Here is a 21,342-nt window from a genome sequence, read left to right as displayed (position 1 = left end):
ATCGCAGTCCGGAAGGAAGATCGACGGCCTGGGGAGGTAAAAGCACCTTATGCTATCATCGCAGAAGACGCGAAGGTGCAATAAATCGCCTCCGAGTGAAAATATCCGCACTAAAGCGATAATTTTCTCCAAGAAATGGGAATCATCACACCGGAGAGCACGCCGGAGGACTCGGTTCAACCGCCGTTGCCTGCGTCCCTCTCCCTTCCTTCTCCGGTTGCCCAGGCGGGCGTCCGGTTTCGAGCGTGGCTCTACGCGCAGATCCTTCCGCGCCTCTGCGTCGATCGCGTCAAAGTCGCCCGCTGACGCAGCGTCCAGGAGCGCGGACATCCGAAAGCTTCGGTGCGCGCGCTCGAACAAGCGCGCGTCAAAGCGACCTCCGAAGCGGATGCCGCAATGGTGCAACACCCGCGCGACGCTGTTGCATCGTCTACGGCGGCGGCGCGGCGAGCAGGAGATATAAGGAGAGACGGAACCGCGAACATCACGCATCCGACGCCTGGATAAAGGCGAGGACGAAACACGCCCGCGAAGCACACGCGATTCGACATGCAGAGACGCACCGGAGACCACGGCGCTGCCACCGCGCTACTGCTGTTGGCTCAGCTAACCGTCCTGTGGACGCCGACGCTGTCGCAGGGAATTCTCTCGGAAGGTAAGGACACGTTTCCCGATTTATCGAGCTGTTTAAGGTGCAGCGTTGCTCTTCGAGACGTGTACCCCTCAAGGAATATACTTACGCGTCTTTTGAGCGCTTGACTTAAAGCGCGCCTCTTGAAGTTGTATCTGCCATTTCACATGTTGATCAGCCGTGTCACTCGCTTAGCGAGTGCAACAATAATAATAATTGGTTTTTGGGGAAAGAAAATGGCGCAGTATCTATCTCATATATCGTTGGACACCTGAACCGCGCCGTAAGGTAAGGGCTAAAGGAGGGAGTGAAAGAAGAAAGGAAGGAAGAGGTGCCGTAGTGAAGGGCTCCGGAATAATTTCGGCCACCTGAGGATCTTTAACGTGCACTGACATCGCACAGCACACGCGTGCCTTAGCGTTTTGCCGCCGCCGCGGTCGGGTTCGAACCCGGGAATTCCGGATCAGTAGCCGAGCGCCCTAACCACTGAGCCACCGCGGCGGGTATTAGCGAGGGCAAGGTTGCCGTTTTTTGAATGCGCAGCATTCTTTTCTGTCACATAGGTTTTTTAAATGGAGCGACTTATTGAAAGATAGGTGAGGGGGTGTATACATTTGCTAAAAGCTTTGCACCGCTGTCTTGCTGCTTTGTGCAGAGGAAGCCGCTTATTATGGGCCTTCAGCCAAGCAAATGCTGCCGCCAGACCCGCTGGTGGACCTTCTTCGCGGCCGGCTGCCTTCAAACCGACCCATAGCCAGCCGCGGCGGACTCTTCACCGTCAACGAAACATTGCGAGGCACACCTTACGTGGGACACGTGCTCGTCCAGAAGGGGCTCCTCGACGGCCTCTCCAGCGTCTCCAGGTCGTCCAGCTGCGGTCAGCGCGACAAGATACGGCTTGTGTGGTCGCGCGTCACAGCCACCTTCAAGTTCAAGGCCTTGGTGAACAGTGTCCGAGTCCTCGGCATGGCCAAGGTGTCGCTGTTTCCGGCCACACTGGACGTGCTCATAGATGACGACGGCTTGACCAAGAGGTCGTACCGCGTGGCCGCAGTCAGGGCCTCGTCCTTCTCGCTATCTTCGCTCAAGAACTTCACGCGCCTCGCCGGCAGCATGTCTCGGCAGCTGACGTACGCGAGCCAAGCCGCGCTGCGAGCGTTCTTGGCTGGCGAAGCCCGCAAGGTGCTGGACACAGCCCTGCGCACCCTGTTGAATGAGGCGACGCCCGGCGCAGCGTTTATGTGCTGAGAGAGAGACCTCAGTGAGCGAGACGGTATCGCAACTGATCTCGTGAAAAGATGGCGCGATGAATATAAAGGAGCGGGCTCTCCTGTGTCCGGCATGCGCTTGACCGTATTTCGCAAATCGCGCCAGCACCGTTGCCGACCGCTAACCACGTCATCGACGCAAAAGGAAAAAAACAGAAGACTGCGTCCTGAATGTGAGCCAGCGGGCAAGCAGCTGGAAGCGTGCAGACACTGGCAGCAAGCATCACGAGCACAAGATTACGCAGACGCCGCAACGAGGACGTCATGAGTAAAATTGGAAACAGCGACCTTGAGGCCTTGAAGGGACTTGTTTTTAATCTGCGTATGTAAAAGGGCGTCATGTCCCTGGCAAGAAAGATTCTTGGCGTTCTGCTGACTCTATATGAAAAACTCACTGAATTTCATTGCAAGTTCTAGTTTGTACAGGTGTTTGTGGACTTTTTTGCACCCAGTGATTAGCATTGTGAAGTGACACGCCTGCGCAGGCGCAGAGCGTATACACTGCCCGCACGTTATCTGCATGTTTGCAATAGATTTGCTGTCACATAACGTCAAAAATGTAACCGCGGAAATTAAAGCCACGTACCCGAACGTTTTGGTTTCTGTCGATGCTGCGTGAGTAGTTATTTCTGAACAGCCGGACTGTAACGAAAGCAAGCGAGTCCAGGCAAAGTCGCCTTCCGTTCTCAGGTCTATTGAAGTCAACTACTGAAAGTAGATCGTTTGAAGAGTGATCGCACGGAAGGCTATCGCTCGATCTGCGATGCATCCTGTCGAGTGCACTATATGCAAGCCCCTTCTGCAGTTCCTTGCATCCAGCTAGCTTGTAAGCTCTTTCCTATGGACAAAAGCATGTGCGCTCTTCATAATTTCTGATATATAGATTTAGATGACACAGGGTGTAGAACTCTGTAAAAGTAAAAAAAAAAAGATCACCAAACAAGCTCATGATGTTGATATTGGCGTCTTTATTGCAAAGATGTATTTGCACCAACGGAAGCCGGCTTCCGGGAAAGGGATCCATTACAGCAGCGGGTAGACGGCGTCTTCGGACATGCCACACACATTGCGGTTCCTGATGATCCTGATGTAGCCTCCCTCACCCCATCCTGTGCCCCAACTGCGCACAGAGGGAAGAGAGATATACGGAACAGTCGATCGTCGAATGAAGCAAACAGATCGCATGAAGTATAAGCACGCAGTCGCGCTCTTCGTGCTGCAACGCTCAAACGAACGCTTGGACACGCGTAGCTAGCAGCTTAAACTGTATTCAAAAGCTCTATAGCCTGTCTTGTACAAGCCCCCCCCCCCCCCCCCGCTCCTTTCCAAACAAGAAAGTAACGGCCAGATGGCGGTAACTTGACTGCGCCTAGTTCGCGGGTCGCTGGTGTGGTTCTTCCAGGCGCATGATGAAGTGAAATTGTCTAGTCTGGGCAATAAAACATCATAGGACAGTGCAGCACATACCTGTTCTTGATGAGCCAGTAGGGCACACCCCTCTCCTGGCCGAATCCGACTATCAGCACGGCGTGGTTCAGGCCACGCGGGTCGCAGTTCGGTTCATTGTAGACGCCTGTGCAGAGCAAGTCATAAGTCATCAATTAGCTTGAGCAGTGTACTGCGACAACTGACAACGACTTTAACCGCGCGACGTACCCGCGTACTGCACATGCTACGCAGTAGCCTCAAGCAAAGAACTTGCTTCGAAGTAAAGGACAAATGCAGAAAATTGCGCAAAGGAAAATAAAAACGACGACGTAATTCAATACCGGCCCGAGAACAAAGTGATAGTCACTTGATCCGAAAAGCCAACATTCACGCATTCTTTTTCCTCCCAGCGAACGCTTCGTATTTCCACCTCGCCTTATCGCTCGATCGACGGGGACGCTTTCGCCAACACCCCGGATGCGGTTCCAGACTTGCAAACTAAACAAATAAATCACCATAAACCTAAAGCCGTCATTCTCGCTTTTGCATTCAAGTGTTCTTGGAGAGGTAGCGCTTCGTGTGTTCCTATGTTTAACTGTAGGCCCTCGCTCAACAGGAATTTCACCTCTTTAAGCGATGAGTGTATCACGTGTTGCTGCAATGCCTTATAAGCTGCAGCCTGCCTTCAGCTCGCAGCAGAACCAGCCACTTCGGTTATAATACACCGCGTCGCGGAGCAGCATTGCTCTGCAGTGTATGGCTCGATGTTGCATTTACAAAGCAATACAGTTCCTGATTAGGATGGCCGACAGCCCTGCTTGTGAAAGATGTGGCTGCGAACAGGCAATGGCACATCTTCTGTGTGAGTGCCCTGATTTGGCGACCGAAAGACGTACGCTGCGTTTTGTGCCCTAGGCAGCCTCGGCCCTCGAACAAAGGATAAGATCTTGAACCGCAGCCACAGCAATCGACTGCCCTCAATGCCTCCAAGGCACTGTTTTGCTTCCTGAGTACGACTGTCTTGAGGGATCAGTTGGGACTGTGCCCCTCGCCCCTTCTTTCTTTCCCTTCTCAATCCCATCATCCCTCTTCCCCAGTGCAGGGTAGCCAACCAGAACACCCTTCTGATTAACGTCCCTCCCTTCCCTCTGCCTCTTTATCTCTCTCGGTTCTATTGATAATATTTACACGGTTCTGATAGTCAACACTGCGCACGAGACATATCCGCCGTAATCCGTGCACAGCTCTCTTTCGCCGGTGGCCCAAAGGACATTGCACAACCCGACACGAGGCTGTCAGAGTGGCGCAGGAAGTGCTCACCGTTCCTGTAGAAGATGAAGGACTGCGGGCTGGCGTTGATGCCGATCGAGATGGGGCCCACCCTGCCCACGGCGTCCAGGAGCGCCCGCTCGTCCCTCGGAGGCACCCGAATGTGGCCCCTCACGGCCACTCGTGGATTGTCGCGGATGCCGCTGAAGCGGCACTGGAAGTCGGTCTGAACAAAAATGGGAGGAAGGTGGCACGCGACATTGTTTAATGAGACCCACAATATACTTCCAGCCACCGTCAGCAGCGGTGCCCACAGAATCGTTTTAGTGTTTATATAGTTGCATGCCGGCAGTGTTGTGCACGGTACAGAAAAAAGCAACCTTTTACAGCTGCAATTACTCCATCTGAAATGTAACTGATTTCAGTGGTCAATTACAGCCGCCAAAAAGTAGCCGGGCAATTACGAAAGAGGGAATCGATTAGTATTGCGTTATTTTCTTTCATCTTTCTTTAGCATAACACAAATATACGCGGACCAGAATTAGCTGGTGCAGCTTGCTAGGTCTGCTGTGCGTTGCATGCATCAGGCGTTGTCACTTTTCGAGAGGTTCTTTTTCGAAGTTTTCGCCGGTATGTTTTTTTTTAATGTGAACTCATCAGCAGCGATTGAGAGCTAGTGTGAGCTCGGGAGGAAGGGCGGTGTTACGTACAAAGACCTTTCGCGCCATCCAAGCGCCGTGCTTCGCATATAGTTCGCGCTCTGAAGGGACAAATCTCAAGCTCACCAAACGTGACATTCCGCGTTGCAGTAACCGCGGAAGACGGAGCTAGCCATGCAGATGCCGCCCGCTCGGGCATGCATGCAAGTCTGAACATCACTGCGTACGCGGCTTCTCCGCAGCCTAAGAGCGGTCGGCCAAATGTTTACGGGATCCCCCAAGGTGGTGTAGATTAGTAATAATTAGTAATAATAATGTCAATGAGTAATTACTCCCTTATTACTAATTACTCCGCCTTGTGAGTAGATTGGGGAGTATCCACAAAGTGTAGTAGATTAGTAATAATTAGTAATAATAATGCCAATGAATAATTACTCCGTTATTACTAGTAGATTGGGGAGTATCCCCCAAGGGGGAGTAGTTTAGAAATAAGGGAGTAATTACTCATTGGCATTATTATTACTAATTATTACTAATCTACCCCACCTTGGGGGATTCCCCTAAACATTTTACCAGCACTGTTCCCACTTCGAGTTATTGATCCATTCGCTCTCGCCCTACGATAAGCTTGCCGTCCCATTTAGCTCAGTTAGTAGAGCGACTGCTCCGGTGAAGCGGTGGTCCCGGGTTCGAACCCCGGACCAGGACGAACTTTACTTTAATACGAAGTTTCTGAGAAAGCTGTATAGCTTTCCTTTGTAGCCGTTTGGCTGCGCTTGGGTGGATGCCAATGAGCAATTACTCCCTTATTCCTAACAGTGGTCGTTCTGTCAAAAAGGAAGCTTCCGCGCTATCACTAGTCATTGCCAGCAAGTTCAGCTGCACCTATTGTCACAACTTGTTTTTGGAAAAAAAAAGTAACTGACTACTAGTAATCGATTACTGAAAATTATAATTAGATGATCGAGAACGTTCCTGCTTAAAAGAAACGTAATCAGTGCATTACGAATTTCTAAATATATGTCAATTATTACAAGTAATCAATTACTTGTAACGCGTAACGTCTGTGCTTGCAAGTGACTGAAAGTCTAGCCATTTTGTTGTGCGAGCTGCGTACGTTTGAAAGTCTGCAAGGCTGAACCGATGTATATATAGAAGAATCGCCGCATCGACAACGGGGTTTTACTGCATCTCCGGCTTTTTTTTTCATCTCCCTGTAGTGTTCCATTACCACCGCTGCTGTGGTGACGATTGGGCAAGCCTGCATTGCAACTAGTTAACTGTAATCTCACTGATGGGGCTACCGCTGCATCAATGGAATGTTATGCTGTCGCGCAAGAGACGGCTCCTTTGTTAAAATCGTTGCGCTTCCTATTTCTTTTACAGCTCACGCCCACGATTGGTTTTCCATTAACCTGCTCATTTCCTGCTTATAAAGCCCTCTTTCAATTACTCACGTATCTAAAAAAGATGTCCTATTCGAAGTTACTTTATGAGCCCTTCTCCCGTCTTCAGTTTTTTTTAATTGTAAGATCGTTTTTGAGCACTTTATGACGCACCATCAATTGACTCCTGGCCAGTCTCCCGCAGTGGCCACGTGCCGTTTCTCATTCTAGGTTAACAACAAGAACATCTGGAGAGAGAGAGTAAGGGAAGCACTGACCGACTGCCGGTAAGGATAGCGGGCCTCGGTGTCCACCCCTCCATTGTCGCGCACGTACTGGAAGGCGCCGGCCATCTGGCCTCCGTTGCAGCCATTGCTGCCGTACCGGGGCCCCGCGCAGTCCATCAGGTTCTGCTCGCTCAGGCTGATCAGACGGCCGGTCTTCTTGGACAGCTGACCCTCAAGGCCGCCCGTCTGAAGGAGCGAGAAAGAAAAAGTGTGTCACTTGATCGCTCACGGCGTCTGATTCCAAGCATGGAAACGTTGACGAGATATCCTCGAGATATCCACTACCCTCCAGGATTTGGCGCTACTGGGCGATACTTAACTTGGGTGTTTGAAAAGCGTGGCTTTTTGGGCTTGTTGGTGCATGATCAAGCAAGTGACTATAGCGCAGAGTAGACAGGACACCTATTGACTAGCGCTCGTGTTGTTCGTTTCTTTTGTGTCCTGTCTACTCTGCGCTATAGTCACTTGCTTGGGTGTTTGGTACTTCGCAGCAGGCGGGAACAGGCACTACAAAGTTACGAGAAAGAGCGCAGGCAGAATAACGCAGAACGAAGCGAGCATTTCCTATTGCTGGCGGTGGAAAATTTATTATAAAAGCAGCAAAACAATAAAAATGTCTGCGGAAAGCTTTACATGCAGTATACGCTTGAATCATTCCCGACACGCTTCAGCAAGAGGTCGACAGGACACTGGGTTAGACTCTCGAGCGAGTTGGTACTTAGACAGTAAAGTGTGCGATCTCCAGTTTCACGCTGACAATCGGCACTTCGGTACTCCGTAGCCGCAACGGAGGTGCTTGTTCATTTTGCGAACATAGTGTGGTGGAACCAGCTTATCGTGAAGCTTACAATTCGCGGTTGACATGGGGTAAAACACAAAACCATGCATACGCCTTTACACGGCTCCTGGGCCTTGGTGAAGCTGCTCATCGCACATTTTATTCCAATAGACCGACGACTGTGTTGTGCATCGAAAAATTCTCATTGACCATGATGTTTCATGTTTGCAAACAAATTTAACACGAATTAAGACGTGGTGTTCCACCTGGAAGATGAATTTAAATGTTAAAAATGAAATCATGCCTGTTTTTATCAAAAACAAAAGCCTATTTATTCCCGGTATATGGTTAATAACGAGCTAATACGTAAAGAAGCTGCATATAAGTAGTTAGGCGAAACGCTGTCATATCATTGCTTATGGAGCGGACATGTTGACGACTTGATGCGTATAGAACTAGGAGGGCACTGAATTTTACCGAAATGAATTTGAGACGTTCGCCTGTCACTTTAAAAATCACTGCCTATCTGAGCTGCGTTAGACCTATATTTTGGAATACGGCTGTGCGGTTTGGGACCCTTCGAACAGGACGCTTATTCAACGCATTGAAAAAATTCAAAACCGTGCAGCCAGATTCGTCTTGGGACGATTCAGAAGGAAGGCCAGTGTGGTGCCATGAAAGACCAACTAAAGTCTCCTGCCAAAAAAAATTAAGGCTTAAACTGTTCTATAAAATTTACCACAATGAAACAGTATTAACAAAGACACCTATCTCAAAGAGCCACATGATGTCTATAGAAGCATAGGGAACTGTCTTAAAATTCGCGAATATAACGCTAGGACTGGCACTTACGCAAATTCCTTCTTTGTTAAATAGATTAGAGAGTGGAATCGGTTAACTGAAGCACAAGTGTGCAGTGCGAATGAAGGTGTTTTTTTTTTCAATACTGTAAACTGCAGCCGGAGGCGCTGCGGGGTACCGTCTGAGTAAAGAAAAAAATTGGCGGTGGTTTAGCTCTGGTTAAACCTGGAGTGACGCGATAGCTACAGCTGGCCGAGTGGAACTTGGTCACGTGACCAACCACGTGACAAACTACGTGATCAGTCACAGCGCCGCGCCACCGGCAACTGCTACGCACCACGTGACCAACCACGTTACAGCATGGCGGCGCAGCCACAGGGTGGCAGCGCGGCCATAGGGTGGCAGCGCCGCCACGCTGAAGGCTCGAAACGCTACCGTAATGTAGATATCGCTACAAAAAAAAAAATTACAACACCTGTAAGCTTCAGTGGAAAACACAACTATTCTGAATTTCTATACGTTGCTTGCTGGTTGCGAACAACCACAAAAAAAAAAGAAGCGGCAGATATGATGTGCACGCCTGTCTGGTGCTCGGCGAGAAAAGAGGTGCCGGAATTATGTATGCACATAAATTTTAACGCAAAAACACGAGGATGGGAGATAGACGACAGACACGGGTGCTCTGCAACTAGCCCATTTAACTGCACATTACCAACTAGCCCAATAGTCAACGCCTTTGAGGCGCGGGAAGGTTGCTCACCGCGCTGAACGCCCAGCAGGCCCCGCACTGTGCCTGGTTCTTGACGGGCGTGACGTATCCGCTGGCCCTCCAGTCGACCTGGTCGGGCGTGTCAGCGAACAGCGGTGCGTACAGCGGGATATCGGCCAGCTGCCGTGGGCTGGGCGGCACGTAGCCCGTGTAGTTGCTCACCACCTCCTCCGGCGTCTGCGGTGTCACGAAAAAAGAAATGAGGTCAGCTTTGACATGAAGCTCACGAAATTAGGTGACACATGACTCCTATGAAATTTTTCCACCACCAGAACCAGCACACATGCTTCTCACGCCCAGATGAGCGCTTTTATTGCCGTGTAGGGGAGCGTCCGCAAATTAAAACCATTGGCAAAACGCTGCTTCGGCATGCATTCATAGCCGCTAAGTGGCAACAGCCTGTACAGTCGGGGTCAAAAGTGTCTGACCCCTGCTCCAAGTTCCAAATCATGCCGCGCTGCTTGCGGGCGCCACCTGACAAAGCACTCCTGGTGTCAGGACCAGTGCGCTCTATGGTCTCTACGCCAGGAGTGCATCGTGAGGCAACAACTGCATGCAACGCGGCACGGTTGGGAGCTTCGTGAAGTAGGCGGAATAAATATATCTTGAAATAATGTAATAATGTGCGCGTCGACAAAAAAAAGCCACAGGCAGATTGCATGTTGCGGGTAAATCATTAGCAGGTATTAGGAACGAGCGCTTCTAGTTTCCTTGGCTGCCGCCGCGTGGCGCATGCCTTGAGCATTTAAAGATAACGCGTTGACGGTTGACATTATCCGTGACAGGAACAAAAGAGAATGACCTATAGTGGCTTCAGAACGTGACAGGCCGTTTTAGGCTTAGCGGCGCTGGCTAAGCGCTGTCTCGAATACCTTCTAATGAATGTAGTCATAGCTCAGATGCTAAAGAGCTCACATTCATGCTTATTTTTGTGGCATTATGCCACGCCTCCTTTAGCGGCTGCTTTTTTTCTGTTGTTTAGTTACTTCACACGGAAAACCAAGCCTTCATAAGATTCACAGCTTCGCTAGCAGTGGGCTCTCCTTTCCGGTGCGAAGCGTAGCTAACATGTAATACGAGCGAACTTCTGGCTCTCCAGAAAATTTGCACTATATAGCTTTCACGTTTATTCACGCGAGCTTGACTGGCGCCATCGAAACGAAGCGTAAGATATGAACCTCTGAATGCGCGCTCAGCAGCCTGCTCGTTCATGCCTCGTCGATCGCGCCAAGGAAGCGCCGCAACATGTATAGATCGCGCGTATGCGCCATCCGGCTTTTTATCAACCATTCAAGGCAGCGGTGGATTTGGAGTCGGCCTTTGAACTCCCTCTATCCAGAACTGGCCGGAACGAACCGCCTAAAGCTTCTCCTCCGCCTTGCCTAGTCAACTATGTTCCTCTGATGCAACAGGGAAAACATTGATTACACGGATGCATCCGAGTCAAGGAAACTGTAGTAACAGGCGCGTATCGCCACCGACGGCGGCGGCTTCGTTGTATCCTTTATCGCGTGGCGACAAGGCGGCGCTGTCTTCGTTGATCAGGCAGCAGCATTCCTTAATGTGAAAGCTTGTTTTTTGTTTTATAAATTCCGCTTTGTATACAGCCATTTTACCATGTATACCTTAGTGCAGCCGCCGTTTTATCCCGTATTTCGCCTTTTATATCATGGTGCTTGGCAGAGACATCCACCCACAGGGGCCGCGGTAAATTACAAGAAATGCAGTTGACGCTACAAGAACGCGTTCGTGGTGCCAGTGCGTTGAGTTTTCACAATATTGCTGTACTCCACTTCGTATATAGCACGGACGAAACCACGGCGTACAGAAACGCGCCACTGCGAGCGCCATGGCCTGGACGTGCATGTTCGTCCAAGTGCTTCGCGTAGCAGATGCATCAAGATGAATATGGCGGAGGTGTTGTTCTCGTGATGCCCGTCGTTATAAAAATGGTCCGTAGACTGTCTACAGACTTCTTATAGACTCTATTGGCTTCATATTGATACTTCATTTTGTATATATTCATAGTCTATAAACTGTCTATAGACGAAAGTGTACTAAAAGTGTATGGCCATGGATAAGTTATTATATAGACTAGTATATAGACTAGTCTTTAGGATTTTTCTAATATAGACAGTCGATGGACTTTAATGACAAAGGTCCATGGGCAGTCTACAGACTGTCTGAAGAAATTTTTGCAAAGGCATACGCACTTACCATGTCTGCGAAGTGGTTGATACCGACGCCGTACGTGCGTGTGCCGTTCTTGAACTCTTGGTCAGCGGTCCTCAGGAACTGGAAGGTGCTGCGGAATACCCGCTCACGGTGCACCGTCTCTTGGCTCGACTTGTACGTCTTGTCTGCGAGAGAGCGTGCGCAGGCGTGGTAATATAGTTAGCAGGTTTAATTATTTTAACGCGACAGCGTTAAAGGCCCCGTTCACCAGAGAGTCCACTGTGTCGGCGTCGGCGCTGTGGAAGAAAAATTACGCTCATGGCTCTGGCAGGTGGTCCCCAGAAAGCAATTTAAAAGGCAGGTGGACCACCTATGTCACGTGACTTTGCGGAGGCATCACGACCTGCCCAACGTGGCAGGTTGCAGTTAAATTAATGACTGGTCGCTCAAGAAAAGCAACCTGGGTCGCACAAGGCCCACCGATGGCAGCACCTGCCATCGCAGGGCAGTGGCACATCGCTTAACCGCTGCACCACTGCGCCACGGGTAATATGACGACTTCCGAGGATCTATGAATGTTAAGTAGAGAACGACCTTCTGCATATATGGGAGTTAACCCATTACGCTATCGCGTCGTGCCCTTAATTAGGAGCTTAAGTGTCCTCTCCAATTTTTTCAGCTCGGCTCTGCTTCGGCCACTACTAAATATTTCCTAAATATTTCGCGACCATAGACTCGACCACGGACGTCGGAAAAGTGTCAGACGGGTTTTAGATATCCGTGAAGACGCAGCATTCTATGAGAATTCTTATTTTTATTCAAATAATAAATTTAAAAAAAAAATGGCGGTGGTTTAGCTCTGGTTAAACCTGGAGTGACGCGATGGCTACAGCTGGCCGAGTGGAACTTGCTCAGTTGAATTGCAAAGTCAGTCTTTCGCCGCTCCGTTTCGCTGGGCGTTCCTTCTTCATCTTCGTCCCGCTTGACACGGCGCATGCGCACACCTGTGGCAGCTCGGTTTCGCCGGCGCGCCGCGCCGCCGGCAGCAGCAGCTGCTCCGCACCGCGTGGCTGGTCACGTGACCAACCACGTGATTAGCCACGGCGCCGCGCCGCCAGCAGCTGCTCCGCACCACGTGACCAACCCCATGACAGCGTGGCGTGACAGCGCCACAGGGTGGCAGCGCCGCCACCGCCACGGCGCCGCCACACTGAAGGCTCGAAATGCTACCGTAATGTAGCTATCACTACAAAACGCCAGTTTTGCCGGTTACTAAAGAGCGCGCGGCGAAGAGCTTCCGTGCAGCGTGACAACGACCCTGATCCATGTGGCGATGGTCTCAAAACCATGTACAGTCGTGAGCAATATGAGAGGGAACAAGCTTTTTCCTCACAGGATTGCCAATTTTCTCGTTATTTGAGAACGACTTTTGGATATTATACGCCAAGAACTAAAATAGCTAGAAAACAGAAAAACTGTACTTGTCACACATAATTAAGGAGCAATCAATAAATGAATCCTTAAACCTTATTCCTTCTCATATTGCTCAAGACTGCGCATGCAATCAAGTACGGTCCAACGCAGGTCAGCGACATTTACGTAGTCAAATACATTAAAACTTCCTTTCAGCGCATTCTGTAGGCTTAGTAGCGGTATCTGAGCAATGACCCAAGTGGCCGTTCTGTATATAACGCGTACACTGATCCTCTATGCCTATTGCAGTGAGACTGTTGGCCTCAGTGAACAATCTAGAAAAAAAGTCAGCGCTTTAACGCAGTAAGAAAACCTAATAGAAGGAGCCAGTGTAACACGTTATTAAAAAGCACGTTGCTTTTATGTTGAGACCGCCAACAACTCTGCCAGTGTCGGCCAATGACGGCCACAACACATAATATAATTGAAGCGAACAAGCTATATACTGACGGAGCTGAAAAATCTCAGTGGACTCCATCAACTCCTTGCTTCTGTGCTAGTGTGACATGTATATATGAGCAGTCTCCACTCACTGTACATCTTGCGGAACTTGTCCCAGGCCTTGCCGAAGTTTCCGTAGAGGTCGATCTCATCCTGCGGCTGAGGAGGCGCATGTTGCGTCCATGCGCCCACGCAGAGGACCAATAAACAGATGGCGCCTGCGCAGACATTCGCTTGAATCAAGCATGACCAAGCGAAAAAAAAAACGACAGAATCTTGCCAAAAATACGACAGACTGTTTTGTCGGAAGGCAGATTTCTCTGTAGTATTGCGGTGTTTTTTTTTTTCCTGTTGTGCTGCAGTGTTTTCCTGAAGTATTTTTTTTTTAAGTTCTGTCGCTACGACAAGGCGCAGCACAATACTACAAGATATTCTGTTGTTACTAGAAAAATATTTTTCTTACTACAAGTTCGCGGCCAAAATACTACAAAAACTCTATTGTGACAATATTGTGAGAAAATTTTGTGTTGTGTTTTTGAACAGGGGACGGCTCAAGAATATGGCGCTCGATCGCACGCAGAAGCAAAGTAGATGCCGTAAGCTAAGCATGACGAATTCGCTGGTATGTTCACAAGGAATTCGTCACGTCTATCGCTGTTTTTTCTTCGCCCAGACGTAGGGCAAAAGAGCGGTGTTTTTTTCTTAATTTTTCATCGACTGCCATAGAGAAATAAAATAAGTTACGTACTAACATACAGACAACCGGAAGAGAAATAGATATTATCTATGAACTATTTTCATCTCTTCCACATATAATTAATTTTCTTTGAGTTATAATTGCGCAACAGCTGTTCGAAGTGCTTCGGCGGCTGCCTGCGCAGCACGACTGTCTCTGAAATTTAATTTTCGCTAACGCGTTACGTAGACCTCATGCGTGTGCCATGGGAGAGTTTAAGTTCTAAGACTGCAAACTGTTCGTGCACAGTATAGCCTATTTAACCTACGACGGCCTCTGTGGTATAGAACATGACTGCAGCAGATTTTACGAGAGAAATGTTGATCGTACATAATAAGTTTCCATGAGGGCGGTTCGCTTTTAATAAAGCAAACGATCGAGAGCCTATAGTTGGCGCTTCCTTATAACAAAATTACATTTTACGCAACTTAGAGAGGAGGAAATAGCACTCTCATAGATATCCATATGTGCGAGGCTCCTCATGCGCAAAGGAAACATGCACGTACGCGTGGCACATTTCAGAAGATGGTCCACATAATACCTGCACATTAGGTGCGCAGCTACACGCCATAATTGCTTAAAGTCTCAACTCAGTGAAAGCTCTTCCTTGCTCGGTTGCGAAAATAGACTACATTGCAGGCACGTCTCCAAGGGGAGGGGGGAGGGTGGGAGGAGGGGAACGATCGAGCCCCCACCCCTGAAATCGCGCTCAATCCCCCTCCCCCCTCCAGCAGTGTTTTTGTTAGGCATGTACCCTGCCTAACAAAGTTCATTTTAGCACATGAAGAGATGTCGACCAATGATTTGGGTCAAAAGAAAACTTTTAAGCTCGCGTACGGAAGCCTTGGTGATTATGAAAGGTTGGCCATATGGTCGACGTAACTGGATGAAATCGAAGGTTTGTCGAAATCTCGCCTGGTCGGGTAGTAAGTTCATTTCAACAAAAAAAAAAAAGAGCCCAAACCATTGGTCGGCGTCTTCTTTTTTTGGTTGAAATGAACTTACTACCCAACCAGATGAGATTTTATTAAACCTTAGATTTCATGAAATTACATCGACCGTATATATGAACAACCTTTCATAAATAACCAAGGCATCCGTATGGAAGCCGAAACAATCTCTTTTGAACAAGTAATATGTCGGCGTCTACTTTTTTGTGGAAATGAACAAACTGAGAAACGCGCTTCAGGTGAAGTAAAGCTGCTGCATATGAAATGCTGCTCATGTGCATGTCGTCCGCTTGTCCCTTGAGTACATTTGAAATCTAAACTATGAAAGGTTTGGGGACAACGCTCTCCTACATAGAGTGCAGTTGTGCGTAGCGATTGTAAGTGAGGCTTGAACCACCTCGTTGAAATTGCCCTCTAGCCACCTTAATCTACCCAGCTTTATTCGAAACTTTATGATGTTACCGAGAAAAAACGGCCCGTTCCCAAGATTGCCCATTAAAAAGTTGTAATGTACGAGGATCCATTATCAGCAACCGTACTGGTGAGAGGAGAACCGGAGCTGTACACGCGTAGCGCTTCGTGCCTCTCGTGTTTTCACAGATTAGGTGATACGAAAAAGATAGAGAGAACATCTTTATTTGAAAAACGAAAATTTAGCCGGCGTTCAAATCCGCTGACTTGCTACTCTGATGCGGCAAAAAAAAAAGTTAACTCAGAACCATTAAGATCGACCTTCACACGCAAAGTTGAGACATTTGTGAATTAGTAGAAAGTGCTTGCTCAAAAATCACAAAACTGAATATCCTTAACCAAGCGCTCACTGTTCCTAGTACATGGGAAAATGGACCCAATTACCACAACTCGCACTCCCTCATTCGCCATGCAACGAAAATAATTATAGCTACACAGACGACAATTATTGTGCGGTAATCACTGATAGTAAGCCGGATTCACTGCCGCGCAACTTTCCGAATAATGCACAGTATTTCATTGCTGTGACCTGAACAAATGCATCGCGTTCAGAAGCCTTTTCCGAACATACGAAAAAATCTTTGACAACAGCAAAGTCTTCCACAAGTAAAATGCACTGCAAAAGAGGTACGCGGAGTTTCTCACCGATCATCTTGTAGCTCAGCGTAGGATGGCTTGGAGAGAGTGCGACGGACCACTGGACCCCGGCTCCTTTTTAAGGAGTCGAACTCGTGGCGAATTCGCTATACGGGCATCGATGGCTGGACGATCCGCTGACCCAGTCGAGCCGGTATCGAGAAGAAGTGCTCTGAATAGCGCTATTGGAGCAATAGCCGCAGCTGGTCACAATCTCTCATCGTTTCTTTTGCGGAAATAATTTTGGCAGAAGTGGAAAGGTTAAACAGGGCTAAGCGGGATTGCAAATGGGGGGGGGGGGGGGGGGGCATATGCGGTGGGTGATGTGATACAGGCACAGACTCATAGCAAAGTAATAACAAGGGTTTGCTCTACGTGCCCACGTGTGACCTCTACAGAAGTGAAATGATTGAATGCCACACGCAAGAAAAAAAAAAGGAAAGGGAAGAAGGAAAAAAAAGAACGTTTTTCGCTGACAGAAACCTCGCCACCAGCTCGAACGAATTCGGATGCACGAATCTGGGTAGACGAATGGGTAGACAATAGATCTGGGTAGACAAATGGAGCCATGTCAGTGAGAAATGCTTACTAAGATATAATAAATCATAGTGCGCAAAATAATTGAACGAGCATATTTTACTTAAGAGTATTACAAATGCATTAATACTGATTTAGCAATTCCTGGCTGTCCTCAAAAAAATACCATTGAACAGAGCTCTGCGCTGGCAGCTAAAAATTTTAAACGTGGTGAAAAAAAAAAAGGAAACGGTACCATAAACGAAAACAACTGAGATCAAGCGAATATTACGTAGGCCAGTTTTAAACGCTGCAGAGACTTATCTGCATTTCTTATATGAGGAAAATTTAAAAAAAAATTCGCATGCGCAGGAGGAGTTTGGTGAACCGGTATACGCCTCCTCTAATACGTCTCCGGTACGCTAAAAAAACGTCTATTAATAATACTTGCGCTTTACATGGCATAGAAATAGAAGAACTGATAACCGTGGTCAGGATCGTTTCCGTTTGGAAAGCGGCAAGACTATAGATACAATATCTGTGACGCTGATACAAGAAATATTGACACATTGCCATTTGACATTACGGGGAACAAGAAGCGCTAATAATAATCTTTTTAAACTACCACCTTGTTAAAACATTTATAGCCAAATACCAATATAATGGCGCCCGGATATGGAATGAAGTCTCTGATGATGATGATAATGGTGACCACCATCATCATCATCACCATTATCATCATCAGCCTGAGTGTGCCCACTGCGGGGCAGAGCCATCTCCCATGTCTCTCCAGTTAACCCTGTCCTTTGCCAGGGGATATCAAACTTAAACATATTTTTTTTGTCGTCATTTAAACATGTTTTTCTTGATTATGCGGAAATGTAGGAGTGAACACGTTTGTGCGATTTGATTAGTGCATTTGTTGATTCATTTTTGTTCCTTGTTGTAATTAGCATGTCAAGCATTTGCCCTGCTGACCGGAAGTTCGGAATTAGACGTGTTCGAATCAAAGACAAGATTTCAGTCTAATTTCCTTTCCGCTGCTTGCAATTTAACGCTCCGAGCAGGGGAAAAAAGGTGGGAAGCTTTGCAAAACACCCCTGCAAAGCGGCTGCCCATTGAAAATGGCGGCTGAACAATCTTTATGGCAAAATTAAGGTGCATGCAGCAAATAAGTGATCACCATGTGCACTTGCCGAGAGCCAAATTCGCGCAACGGCTCGAGCATCGCTCAAACAGGCCCCTTCCTTACTCCACACCCTACCCACTACAATCGAGCCCGGATATACTGTAGCCAGATATTACGAGTTATTGGCTATATTGAACACACGGATCATCCTCCTCGTAAAAGTGAAGTCTAGCAGTATATCGAAATCATATTTCGCCGGTCATTCGATAAATCATATATCGAACGGTGCGCCGCGGTTCTGCTATTGACGCTTCCCCTCAGACCAATTAAGTTTTTCACCGTAATCAGCTCCTAACGGCGCTGTTCGTTCACATTTCCCGCGCGGAGACGGCTCGGCTGTGCAGCCTTGGGCATCTGTGGCAGCGCTAGCGCTGTGAAACCGCGCGGCGATGTGAAAACGGGGTGTTCGCTTGATTGTGGCTGCTGCGTCATGCAAGCGTGTCGTCAACCGCCCGTAGGCAGCAAGTCCGTGACGTCCCCTCAAGCGATAGCGTGCCGCCTATCGCCCGCGGCGTCACCACGCATGAGAGCATATATAAACGATGCTCGTGAAATAAAAGAGGATCATTTTGCTTGTGTTACCGAGCGGTTCAATCGAAACACAACAGTGGCGACGAGGATGGGATGGGCAACGAGGACGCCCTTGAAGAGCGGCTACCGAGACCCGACAGCAAAGGCGATCCGATGGCGCCTGCCTTCACCGAGGGGGAAGAGGGCTGGTCCGCCTACAGGGTACGCTTGGAAGCGTATTTTGAAGCGCAAGAAATCTCGGATACGGCAAAGCAACGAGCTCTGCTGGTCGCCGCTCTATCCAACAGCTCTGTCAAGGTTCTTCGAGGACGGTGCCATCCCAAGAGCGTCAACGACCTCCAGTAAACAGCGATGCCGTCGGGCATCTACAGAGCTATTACGAGCTTTAAGTCAACGAAACAGCAGTCAGTTATCGGTCATCCACGCGCACACAAGCAGAATTGTGCCGTTTTAAATTGTCTCTTGTGTATCAACTTGCTTGTAATGTAAATTCTTGTACATAAAACAGTCAAGTCGTACTCCCCTCAATACCTGCATCCTGATTCGTCGCAAGACCGTCTCTGACAGGACACCCCTGGTGCGAAGAAAGCCTTCGGTCATCAAACCAAGCAACCGTCTCTGGCGGTGGGCACCTCTGGTGCGAAGAAGCTAACGAACCTAGTAAGGCCTGCAAAAAGACCTTACAACTTTACTGCCCTTATGTGTGTTCATAACACCCAGCTTCTTCGTCCAGGGGCAGCTGATTGTAAGCGTTACCCAAGTCCAAGGTGCTGAAAACTTCGCCGTTGAGATTCGCAACTGAGATATCATCAACCCGTGGCAACGGATATTGCTCCATCACGGTCGCGGAATTCACCGTGAGATGGAAGTCGCCGCACAACCGTAGCCGCCCATCCTTTTTGACAACGGGCACGACGGGTGTGGCCCATTCCGAAGACGTCACTGGAGATAACACCCCTTCATAGACTAGATGCATATCTAGCTCCTCTAACACCATTTGCTTGAGCGCGTACGGCACCGTCCGAGCTTTACAAAACCGAGGTCTGGCATCTTCTCTGACGGACAAATGGACCGGTGGCCCTTTGAGCAATACAAGTCCCGGAGCGAAAACATCGTTAATTGTACTACCTCGAAAGCAGAATTTCCAGCCTTCTGTCTGTGGGGCCCGCTTGTACGTACTCCAGCCGTATTGCAGCTTCGGATGGTGTCACGGCCGCTAAGCGTCGGCCGCGCACAATCAACAAAAACCAGCTCGGACTGTACAGTCGCGCCACCCCGGGCTCGCAGTGAGTTGCTGCGATAGGAAGTGGACCCTTAATTGAAACACGATAGCTTCATTGTTGCTGTCTGCAGTCGCGGCCGCTTATCCCGGTGTTTTTCGAACACTGCCCCCGGAATCACTCTCACTGGTGACCCCGTGTCCACCAACATAGTGAGCGGAACTCCGTTGCAATATATTCGGTGAAGAATGAGCTTGACGTGAACGCTGTTCGTTGCTTGATGCGCAATCAGAGTGGGCAAAATTTCGCCGTCCTCACAACTATCTCTCTGACTTTGAGAAAGTAGGTATGCTGCCAGCCTACCCTCAGCGGCTTCGTCCGACGCTCTACACACTCGTGCTATATAAGTGGCACCGATGGCACACTGTTCAGAGATGGCGGCAATCATCTGCCTGGTGCGAGGAAGCGCCACATGGGGTGCACAGCCGGAGCTCATCGTGAGACAGCCCGCTTGGTTCACTCGACTTCGGACGTGAGCGAGCCGATCGGACGAAATTGGTTGTGTCTGCGCGCTTTCCGCAGCGGTTTCAGCAGAAATTACAAAGTCTTCTGCTCCCTTTAACGACAGCGGGCTGCGGGTCAACAGGTGACGTCTGACGTCCCGAACAGCATGCGGTCCAGTATAGCTCCAAAATTGCAGTCTTCGGCCAAGCGGCGAAGTGCGGCTACGAAATGCCGAACACTCTCAATAAGGTTAGACAACAAAAAGGGTTGAACTGGCTAACACTAGGGGAGGCCCCTACTCGGCATAGCCGAAGATGCATTACATCTGAGCGTAGCCCAGAACAATTTACCAGGGCTCCGGGCCCTGGTTTTAAAGGCCTAAAGGCTCGGCCTGTATTCGGTAGCGTCCAATCACGTCGAACTATAAACGTGATTGGTTAAACACGTGTATGGCTGGCCCTCCGATGTCCGTAAGGCATATAACCCTTTCTCTAAAGTAAACAACACCAAAAAATGGACATCAAATTCCTAAAAAAAAAGAAAAACCCATTTTCTCAGAAGGCGCCACAACCTTGGGTCCACAGGTTTTCCTGCCCCGCCCGGCAGACTTTTCAGTATTAACCAAAACACTCTCTCTCGCAGAAAAAGAAAAGAAAACAACAACCACACAATCGTGTCCGCCCGCGCAGTCGGCTTAGGCCCGTTTCACATGCATGCGATTTTCGCCTGCGACACTGCGAATTCTGTCGGTCTGCGACTGGGGAGAGCCGTCGGTCTAGTCGCAGACGGCTTGCGATCGAGTTCCGTCCGGTTGGTATTCAGTCGCATTGTCGGTGTGTGTCTGCGACTGACCAATGGGGAGCGCCGAGACGGCGTGCGACATGCGGTCACGTGGGAGCTGTTACCGCAGTGGAAGCAAAACTGTTTATTCTAACGAAAACATACGGAATAATGCCTTGCATCTAAAAATACGGTGGTCATAAAATCGTCAACACATTCCGTGTGACGTTTCTGTCGCGTTTAGTAATGGGCTGCCTATGCAAACATCAAGCAACCTTGCCTGTTCCTCCGACCGAATTCGTTGTGTCGAAGTTGCATGTGAAACCACTGACCAAAAATCGCACTGCGGCCTCACCGGCTACATCGGATATTTTCGGTCCAGTCGCAGCATGTGAAACGGGCCATAGTCGAAGCTCGTCAACTCTGGCGCCGTTCGGCAATTATA

At 49.0% G+C, this 21,342-nt stretch overlaps 2 protein-coding genes across 2 annotated transcripts; one reads left to right on the top strand and one right to left on the bottom strand.

The window, feature by feature from the left end:
- Nucleotides 1-284: 284 nt before the first annotated feature.
- LOC144098708 (uncharacterized) lies at nucleotides 285-2,502 on the top strand. Its single transcript, XM_077631539.1, has 2 exons — nucleotides 285-655; nucleotides 1,287-2,502. Exons 1-2 carry the CDS (start codon nucleotides 550-552, stop codon nucleotides 1,877-1,879), a joined length of 699 nt encoding a protein of 232 aa, XP_077487665.1. The 5' UTR covers nucleotides 285-549; the 3' UTR covers nucleotides 1,880-2,502.
- Nucleotides 2,503-2,708: 206 nt separating this feature from the next.
- LOC144097623 (cathepsin K-like) lies at nucleotides 2,709-19,369 on the bottom strand. Its single transcript, XM_077630279.1, has 8 exons — nucleotides 19,150-19,369; nucleotides 13,457-13,582; nucleotides 11,493-11,635; nucleotides 9,267-9,452; nucleotides 6,919-7,113; nucleotides 4,648-4,822; nucleotides 3,367-3,472; nucleotides 2,709-3,019 (listed from the first exon to the last, which is right to left on the bottom strand). The coding sequence occupies exons 1-8, from the start codon at nucleotides 19,367-19,369 to the stop codon at nucleotides 2,923-2,925; spliced, it is 1,248 nt and encodes a 415-aa protein (XP_077486405.1). The 3' UTR covers nucleotides 2,709-2,922.
- Nucleotides 19,370-21,342: the final 1,973 nt, after the last annotated feature.

The sequence above is a fragment of the Amblyomma americanum genome, chromosome 7 (genome assembly GCF_052857255.1).
Source record: "Amblyomma americanum isolate KBUSLIRL-KWMA chromosome 7, ASM5285725v1, whole genome shotgun sequence".
In the NCBI taxonomy this organism is placed as follows: domain Eukaryota; kingdom Metazoa; phylum Arthropoda; class Arachnida; order Ixodida; family Ixodidae; genus Amblyomma; species Amblyomma americanum.
The sequence above is the reverse complement of the archived record's forward strand: the minus strand, read 5'-3'. Positions and strand labels throughout refer to the sequence as shown.

Coding starts and splice junctions, on each gene's coding strand:
- LOC144098708 (XM_077631539.1), top strand. CDS start 550: ATGCAGAGACGCACCGGAGACCACGGCGCTGCCACCGCGCTACTGCTG. Junction 656..1,286: donor GCAGGGAATTCTCTCGGAAG/GTAAGGACACGT, acceptor TGCTTTGTGCAG/AGGAAGCCGCTTATTATGGG.
- LOC144097623 (XM_077630279.1), bottom strand. CDS start 19,369: ATGCATCTAGTCTATGAAGGGGTGTTATCTCCAGTGACGTCTTCGGAA. Junction 7,114..9,266: donor CCTGCTGGGCGTTCAGCGCG/GTGAGCAACCTT, acceptor TCGCTCCTTCAG/ACGGGCGGCCTTGAGGGTCA. Junction 3,473..4,647: donor CTTCATCTTCTACAGGAACG/GTGAGCACTTCC, acceptor TGCTCTGCACAG/GCGTCTACAATGAACCGAAC.